Consider the following 9,950-nt stretch of genomic DNA (forward strand, 5'->3'; position numbering starts at 1 on the left):
TGATAGGGAAAAAAGATAAATTGCCTGTCCTGGAAGCCTCCAGGAAAGGCAATTCACCTGTTATATGGGTTCAAAAGCTTCCCTACACTGTATTACTTTACAGAGAGTAAATGGGGGTGGGGTGGGGTTGGGTGGAATAAAGAACAAGGAGGCATGGGAAGAATCATGGCATGTGGGTTGGGAATCAGGAAGAAACAGCAGGAAATGAAGCAGCAGGTAGTTAGTGACAAAAGTGGTGCAACTTTGGGACAAAGCAGGGCAACTATGGGATAAAATGTCATTCGGAAGGATCCTCCAGTGACCACTGGAGGTTGCGAAGGTAAAAAGGATCCATATAGGTGGAAATGGGTTTCCATTTTTAAAAAAATGAAGATTGTAAGATAAATTTCCCCCTTGCTTGCATTTTCCATTTAATATTACTTGCTGCAAAGTTACAAACTGTCTTTGTAATACAAAACCTTCACCAGACATTCTTCACATGGCTCACCACAATATTTTAATATGTTAAAAAGTTACAGATCAAGATATATGTATATTAAAAACAGTAGGACATATTTTTCTTTAAAATAAGTAATACACTGAGGCTACTTTCTCAAAATCTGTAACTAGGCCAAGGTGCCTAAATCCAACATCATGTTAGCACCCAACCACTATTGCAATGAGATTTGGTTCACCCCCTACCTCCACTGCCTGCAACTCTGCACTTCCCAAAAAAGCTGCCTTGGAGGATTTCTTAACCCTCGGAAGCAAGTTTTGAGGCCAAACAGGGAGGCTGTGGAAGGAATCCCTTTGGATGACAAAATAGTTTAATCAAACAGGACAACCATATTAGATTCTGGGCAAAATCTGTCTGAAATTAGATTATGAATTAATCTTGGAAATAGGTTATAAATAGGTTATTAAAAATATGGCACTAACAAAATCCATCTAATTTTTCCAAATATATTTATTACATGTTGCATAAAAGCATTAACAGTTAAAAGTTCATATCCATGCTTACATTCTACCCAGTTTCACAAGCCTAGTTAAGGTAAAGGTGTAGGATAATAGATACAATTGTCTTCTATTGTCTTAAATCCAAGCACTTCAGTTTAACTGGGTTCTGGGATTATACCAATACATCTTGCTGAGAACTAATGAAAAGTATGCTCAGTGCTGGGGACTTTCTTGCCAAGCACTTCATCTTTGCAGTGATCAACCCAGACCTGCCCCAGATGGCCTAAATATCCTGAAGGCACAAGATTCTGTCAGATCTTGGAAGCTAAGCAGATCAGACCTGGTTAGGACTTGGATGGGAGACTGCCAACAAATACCAGTTGCTATAGGCTATATTTCAGGAAAAGAACTGGCAAAACTACCTCTGATTATTCCTTGCCTAAGAAAACCTGTGAAATTCACAGGCAACTTGAAGGCATAACCACACATTCTGTACATATTTGAAAACACAATAAATAAATGTAAATAAACATGAAGATCTTAGTAGCTATACAGGTGAGTGACATAAACTAGACACACACTGTACTGGTAACTCATAATAGTTGAATTTTATTCTTGTCATAATACAAAAAATCTTGAATATTTTTCTTACAGTAACCTTCAAAAATATATTTAAACATTCAGACTTAACAAAATCCAAATACTGTATTCAGTTCAGCTTCATCTTACTTTTCTTAATATCCCATTTCTGTCTCTCTCTTTTTTAAACAAGCTAACTATATAAACATGTTAACCTGTATCACTGAAATAACAGCTGCTAAAAGTGCAAAAATAAGGTTTTTAGAAGTCAATTGCATTCCCAGGCAACTGTTTTACAAACTTTTATAATATTAATAAATAATTCAGTACAGTTTATAATATTAAGCCATAAGTGTTATATATAAAGCTCAAAATAAATATTGAAATCTACATGGCATAAATACATTGAGAACATCAGTCCCATTCATTCAGCTAGGACTAAGTCACTTTTTGCTTTTATTTTTTTGCTTACTGTTGTGCCTTCTGTTTGTACAGTTTTCTGAGCTTGTAATAATATCTGAAAAACATGAGTTTGCGTACAGAAAATAATCTCAATTCCATTTTTTGCTAGAAATGCATTTCAACAATAAAGAGTCAGGATTTTAATTTGTATCTCTGTTAAAAGAAGTGATATGTACAGCACGCTATTAATACTCAGGGGGACTTTATAGTAATCTGAAATATCAGAAGCTACACATCAGGCTTGAGGTTTCAAGGGGGTCTTTTATATTCTCAAATGGAGAATCAAAATTTTATTGCTCTGTTGGCATTCCTTTTCTTGTACCTGGCAGGCCCAAGACATTGAAGGTGATATCCTAGTTAACCTAAGTTAATTATCTGCATATTCTTCCTCACATACCATCTGAAGACTACATCAACACTTTGCACCATCACATTTAAAAAAAACATTTTTTTTTAATAAATCCATTAGTTGGTAGATTTTCAGAAAAAAAGCTAAAAATTAATCAAGGAAAATTACCGCAGGAGTTCTTTGACTTGATGAAAACACATTGTTTAGGAGATGCTTGGAGAATAAAGAATGATGATCATAAAGATTTTACATTTTATTCAATCCCTCATAAAACCTGGTCCAGGATAGATACAATCTTAACCTCACTTCACCTATGTGAAAGAATTGGAAAGGTGAAAATAGTTCCAAAAGTATGGTCAGATCACTCTCCGGTTCAAATGGAGTTACAGTTAGGAAAAAGAGACTATAATTGGCGATTAAATGCAAATTTGCTGAAAGATGAAAAATTGGTAAAAGATTTAAAGCAGAATATTGAATGGTACTTTAAAGAGAATAGGAATAACGAGACCTCTTCACAAATAACTTGGGAAGCAATGAAGGCGGTGATAAGGGGCTGGATAATTAAAAAAGCATCCGAAAAAAAGAAAATTCGAGAGAGTAAATTGGTGAAGTTTAATGATGATTTGAAATTGAAGGAATCGAGGTTAATGAAAGATCTAAATAATAAGAAACTTCAATATGAAGTAAAAGTCTTACAAACACAAATTAGAAGACATTTGGCAGAGGATTTAGCAAATAAAATGAAATATGTAAAACAGAAATATTTTGAAGGGGCAAATAAATCGGGGAAAATTTTGGCAGCACAGTTGAAAAAAGAGAAAGCCAAAAGATCAATAATAACCCTTAAAAAGGAAAATGTGATAATCTCGGATCAGAAAAAAATAAGGCAACTTTCTGGAACTATTATAAAGAGCTGTATAGGGAAGGGCATGTAGAGGAGGTAGACATAAGTAAATATTTGGAAAGGACAAGTTTAACGGAATTTACAGAGGAACAGAGAGATAGATTAAATGGGCCTATTACGGAACAAGAATTGATGCGGGCAATCTCTATGAGTAAATCAGGAAAATCTCCAGGTCCAGATGGGTTTATAAATGAATTTTATAAAGTTTGTGCAGATCAAATTATTCAACCCTTGTTGGAAGTGATGAATGAGGTGAGATTGGGCAAGATACCCCAAACATGGACTCAATCCAACACGATATTGTTACCTAAAGAAGGGAAGGATTTAGGTTGCCCAGGAAATTATAGACCTATTTCTTTACTAAATTCGGAATATAAATTATTGGCTTCGATATTGGCAGTCAGATTAAAATCAATTCTAAAAGATTGGATACATTCAGATCAGAACGGGTTCCTTCCAAATAGGAGAATTAAAGATAATATTAGGAATATTTTAAATTTGGTGGAGGTTCATGAAAAAAAAATTGATAAGAAAATGGCTATATTTTTCATCGACGCAGAAAAGGCTTTTGACAATATCGATTGGAAGTACATGTTTGGGGTATTGACTAGGGTGAAAGCAGGGTCGGAATTTATAAAGATGATTCAAACAATTTATACAAAACAGGAGACTAAAATTATTGTTAATGGTGAGAAAACTAAAACCTGTGAGATAAGGAAAGGGGTTAGACAAGGATGCCCCTTGTCCCCACTTTTATTTATTTTGGCCTTGGAACCATTATTATTGAATATTAGAAAGAATCCATTGATTGAGGGATTTAAATGTAAAGGGGAAGAGTATAAACTCAGAGCATTTGCGGATGACGTGGTATTAACAATTGCTAACCCTAAGGAAAGTTGTGAACATTTAATGAAGACTTTAAAGAAATTTGGAAGAGTGTCAGGGTACCGGATTAATGTGGACAAAACAAAAGTTTTGGCCTTGAATTTAACAATGGAAGAAAAGAATTGGTTAGAGCAAATAACAAAATTTAAAATTGAGAATAAGGTCAAATATTTGGGCTGTGTGTTAACAGTTAAAAATTCGGATCTTTTTAGAAACAATTATGAGAAATTATGGGGGGGAGATTAAAAAAGAATTAGAAAGATGGGACAAATTGAATTTATCTTGGATGGGGAGAATTGCCACAATTAAGATGATGGTACTGCCAAAAATGATGTTTCTATTCCAGACCCTTCCAATTATAATGAATGATAAACCATTTGTGAAATGGGAAAAAGATTTAAACAATTTTATTTGGAAAAAAAAGAAAGCAAGGGTTAAAGCAAGAACAATGCAGGACGCGGTGAAGAATGGAGGATTGGCACTGCCGAATATAAAATGGTATTACTATGCAGCGGTATTAGATTGGTTATTAGACTGGATTAGATTAGACAATAGAAGGGTTATAAATTTAGAGAAAAGGGATTTAAAATTTGGACTCCATGCATATCTGATATACGGGAAAATTAAAATAGATGGATATTTTAATGATCACATTATACACAAATCTTTGATTAGAGTATGGAATAGGTATAAAAAAATGGTGCGCATTAATACCATTGTGGACCTCCCCTAATGAAGCGTTTTTTAATCGAGTTGTTATACAAGATAATATGTGGGTGACATATAAACAATTAACAACAGTGGTTGAAGGAGTGAGAAAAATGAAAACACAAGAGGAACTGGAGAGGGATGGACTTAAATGTGATTGGTTTTCATACAGACAGTTTAAAGAAAGATACATAATGGATAAGAAAATGGAAGATATAGGGGAGGGAGAACCACAATTAGAAAAGATTATATTAGACCCCAAGAAACAAATCGCTAAATTATATAATTTAATTAGAGAGTATGAATTGGAAGCAGAAATTATAAAGGATTATATGATTAAATGGCCCAAGGATTTAAAAGAAACGATTCAATTGGAACAATGGGAAAGTGTTTGGAACGGAAGAGTAAAAATAACACCTAGTGCGGAAATTAAAGAAAATCTATATAAATCAATGTATAGGTGGTACTTGACTCCTTTTAAATTATCTAAAATGTTCAATCAAAATAATACATGTTGGAAGTGTAAAAAGGAGGTGGGAACGTATTTTCACTGTTGGTGGAGTTGCCCTAAAATATTTAGGTTCTGGAGAGAGGTCCATAAAGAGATTAAAAAAATTGTGACAATTAGAGAAAAACCAAATCCCTTAATGTTTCCTTACTCAAATATTACCGATTTGAGTAAGGAGGAAGTATATAAAGAAAAGATATTATTTTATATGATCGTGGCCGCAAGAGCAGTGATTGCCAAGAAGTGGAAGATGGAAGAGCTGCCTTCAATTGAAGACTGGCATTTAAAGGTGATGGAATATTCTGAGATGGATAAGTTAACAATGTTGATAGGGAAAGGGAGGTTGGAGGAGTTCAATAGGGAATGGGATCCCTGGGATAGATATTTACATAATAGGGGGTAGTCATTAGGATGGATTTTTTTCAGAAATCTCTAGAATAAAGTGAAAAAGGGGAAAATTGATGGTGGTTTCAGAACCAGGGGATTTTTTGGGATCTTTCTTATTAGAGTGGTAGTCTATGTCCTATGGTGTGTATATAGAACAATGAATAAGTTTGTTTTAATATTAGGCCAAAAAGAGAGGGTGGAAGATGCGAACCAAAGGAAGTTTGTGGAGAAGATAGAAGAGAGAAGATAGAAGTGAAAGTAGAAGGGATAATAAGAAATTTATACTTCCGGGTTGGAACGGCAGCCCGTCGGACGCAATCTCAGGGAGTTCCTGAGAAACCGTCCTCCCTCGCTGGTGTTTTCCCAGCTCGTTATCTCCAACACGAAGCAGGGAAAAACCCCAGACAAGGCATTGCCTGGGTGAAGAGGCTTCGCAAACCTTCAAGTGCTTCAACCTGACTGGGGGTCTTTTGTCCCCTGAGATCCAAGCAGGAAGAAGCAAGGGAGGTAAGAAGAGTCGGCACCAGCAAGGGAGCCTTTTCAGGCACAAGAGCTGCCACCAATTTATTTTTAGAAGATAGGACAAGAGCATAACTTGTGGATATAACTGTGTTGCTACTTGTGTTTAAAACAAAGAAGATATCTTGTTTAAAAACCTTCTATGGGAAAAAAGAGAAAGAGCTAAGTCAGTTACAACAAGAAGATAAACGGACTCTATATTTATTTACTTATTATTAATTTAAAGCCTGTCTCCGAATTTGGTAATGGACATTAGAGAACAAATTAACTTTGGCTGAAGAAAGAAATTCGAAGCAGGCAAGACAGACTTCAAAACAAAATAAGACTTAAGATAAAACCCAACTTTATTTGGTTGTTGTAAAACTAACTCCAAGCGTCATTATCTCAAAACTAACTCAAACAAAGGATGGAGGTCGAGGGAGTAAAGGAACAGAGCTCACAGTTGAAAACAACCATTAATTGAAAGCAGCTGTAAGAGACAGGCAGCTGACAAGAAGCAAAGTAAAACTTTTAGGAAAGAAAGAAAGGTGACTAAGTTGAAGAAGAAGGGAAAAGACAAGACAGCAGGAAAAGAAATAACAACAAAAGATCCAGAGAAAGAAAGAGAAATATTAGCAAAATGAATACTAGGAGGGCAAAAGACTTAAATCAGCAAAGAAGAAACTCAGCAGAGATTAACCCAAAAACCTCAGAACAAACAACATTATTAGAGGAATTAAAAGCCTTATACACTGACATGAAAGAGGACATTAATGCAATGAAAAGAGACATGGCAGCGATGAGGAAGGAAATTAAACAAGAAATACGACAAGAGATCAGATCGGAATTAAAGGAGATTAAGGAGACTTTAAGGAAAGCAACTGATGACATAAAGCAGATGGAGAAAAACGTACACAAAATAGAGGAAAAAACTGACAAAATTAACAAAAAAGTGAATGAAATAGAAAAAAATCATGAAAAGGACCTTGATGAACGGGCCTTATATGATCTGAAGCAAAGGGAAAGCTGTATTAAAATACAATGTATTGATTTTTAATCTGTTATAGGTTTTTTTCTTTTTTCCCTGTGGTTGTGAGATGTTTGTTTTATTTGTATGCTTGTTATTTGTTTAATAAAAATTATTTTAAAAATTTAAAAAAATAAAAAAACCATTTTTACTTGATAAACTTTGGTTCCAATATATAGAAATGATATTTGTTGCTTTTTTGGGTTAACCTAATGAAGATATAGCACAATATGGACTTTAAACACACTTAGGTTTATGCTCACCCTTAATAGCAAATAGGGATGCAGTGGCTTAGTGGTTAAGATGCCAATTCTGACAAACACAAGATCAGAAGGTTGACAGTTCAAGGCCTGAGGGCTGCATGATGGAGTGAGCTCCTGTCACTAATCCCAGCTTCTGCCAACCTAGCAGTTCAAAAGCATGCAAATGCAAGTAGATAGATAGGTACTACTTTGGTGGGTAACAGCATTCAGTGCAGTCATGCTGGCCACATGAGCACCAGAGCAGTCCTCAGACAATGATGGTTCTTTGGCTTAGTAACAGAGATGAGCACTACCCCATACAGTTGGTTACAACCAGACATTCATATCAAGGGACTACCTTTACCTTCTTCTTCTTCTTCTTCTTCTTCTTCTTCTTATTCTTATTATTATTATTATTATTTCTATCCCATTTCTTCAACAAGATTGAGGTGGCTTACAGCAATAAAATCCATACGACACAAGAGAATAAAACCCCACAATAGCAAAGGATCTCTATTCATTTTGTTTTATTATTATTATTATTATTTATTAGCCTGTTATAAAACCAAAAATAAGAAAAAGACTTAAGGAGAAATAAACCAATGTGCTTTTCAGTTTCAGCACCAGCATCTGTATTTACTTATCAATGGCCTGTTACAGACTGCCAAAATAAAGCTGCTTCGGGTCTCTTTGGAGGTATGCTATTTAAATGATGCATGGGTCCTAAGAGTCTGGAAGTCGTGCCAAGGCCACACTCCATTCCTAAGCACTGGAGTGCAGCTTTTGTGCAGCTTCCAGATTCTTCTGCATGCATCATTTAAACAGCATACCTCCAAAGAGACCCGAAGCAGCTTTATTTTGGCAGTCTGTAACAGGCCAATATAATTAGAGTTATTAAACCTTCTAGGCTAATTTACAGTCGCTCTCATTTTCAGTAACTTGTATGGTTTTAATTCTCTACTAGATTTAATACCTTTTTAAGGAGGGGAGGGTACTAGGGATTTGATATGTTTTGTATTTTTATCTTGTTAGCCGCCCCAATTGTTCTCAGAGGGGCGGGATACAAATAAATTTTATTAGTAGTAATAGTAGTAGTAATAGAAATGGTGTTGAGAGAACACGATTCACCTCAAACTATCTAGCAAGTAGTTTTTTGTGGGTTCTTCAGGCTATGTAGCCATGTTCTAGAAGGGCTTATTTCCTGACATTTTACCAGCATCTGTGGCTGGCATCTTCAGAGAATGAAGGTACCACTGCTGATCAAGAATGTGGAGCTAAACCACAATCCAATATTATTTCTAATCCCAGAAATATATACTCTGAGTCTGGATTCTTACCAAGAATCAAACTGAGATGGCATTGTCTATATTCTAACATGTATTTCTGGATCCAGTGCCTCTCATCTATTTAAGGCATTCTCATCAATAAATATTATGTATTCCCTTTACCTTCACTTGATCCTGGTGGAAAGAATAATTCTTTTTTATTCAGTGGATGTTGGAGAACTTTCAGTGGTCTAAATCCTGGTGAAGCTTTAATGATAGAGCAGATTTCTGGTGGGTTACATAAATACTGGAAGAATGGAAGAACACATGACAATCAGTTATCCATAAATGAACAAAGTTTTGATCTCACACCGCATCAGTAACAAATACTAAACTAGTACATTTTGATGTAATTTGGTTACATAGTATTTACCAAAGCCTTGAGCACACAGGCTGCAGAATGACTGTGAGGAAAAGATCTGAAACATTATATTGGGGCAAACTGCTGTTTTGAGAACAAACCAGGATCGTAATCCCATTTTGATTTAGGCTTGTCTGAACAAACTATAGTTCCCTGAAGCTTAAGTGTAATGAGAAACAATGGAAGCTTTAGTATCTATTTAGAAATTAAACAAAATTTGTCCATGAGCTTTGCCAGAGAAAAGAAGCAGGAATGTCCTAGTTAAAAGCTTGTTGACTTGCTGTGTCTCATTCACATAACAATGAACCATAGTTTTACCATTGTATCTAACAAAGGCCACAAGTTTAGAGTAAGGACTCCTCTGCTCAAACCCTGTTCTCGCAGCAGTGACTCTACAAAAAATAAAATGTATTCACCAGGCAGGCCCAGCTCCATCAGGGCTAGCCTGAAGAAAGAGGCTCCTCCCTCCATAACTGCCATTCTCCGGCCTGTGAGGGAGTGAACAGTCCGCCCAGCTCCATCAGGGCTAGCCTGAAGAAAGAGGCTCCTCCCTCCATAACTGTCATCTTCTAGCCTACGAGGGAGTGAACAGGCAGCCCAGTTCCATCAGGGCTAGCCTGAAGAAAGAGGCTCTTCCCTCCATAACTGTCATCTTCCAGCCTACGAGGGAGTGAACAGGCAGCCCAGCTCCATTAGGGCTAGCCTGAAGAAAGAGGCTCCTCCCTCCATAACTGTCATCTTCCAGCCTACGAGGGAGTGAACAGGCAGCCCAGCTCCAT

General features: G+C 36.0%; 1 protein-coding gene across 4 annotated transcripts in view; it reads right to left on the reverse strand.

The window, feature by feature from the left end:
- Positions 1-1,385: 1,385 nt before the first annotated feature.
- MEIKIN (meiotic kinetochore factor) overlaps positions 1,386-9,950 on the reverse strand; it is a 55,102-nt gene continuing 46,537 nt past the window's right edge. For 2 of the 4 annotated variants that reach the window (XM_042448056.1, XM_042448054.1), the window contains exons 14-15: positions 8,934-9,057; positions 1,386-2,032 (exon numbers count right to left, since the gene is read on the reverse strand). In XM_042448056.1, coding sequence (XP_042303990.1) covers positions 1,959-2,032; positions 8,934-9,057 — 198 coding nt within the window. In that variant the 3' untranslated portion in view covers positions 1,386-1,958. The remainder of the gene's footprint in view (positions 2,033-8,933; positions 9,058-9,950) is intronic. The other 2 variants (XM_042448055.1, XR_006101775.1) reach the window with 2 other exon arrangements.

The sequence above is a fragment of the Sceloporus undulatus genome, chromosome 2 (genome assembly GCF_019175285.1).
Source record: "Sceloporus undulatus isolate JIND9_A2432 ecotype Alabama chromosome 2, SceUnd_v1.1, whole genome shotgun sequence".
Taxonomy (NCBI): domain Eukaryota; kingdom Metazoa; phylum Chordata; class Lepidosauria; order Squamata; family Phrynosomatidae; genus Sceloporus; species Sceloporus undulatus.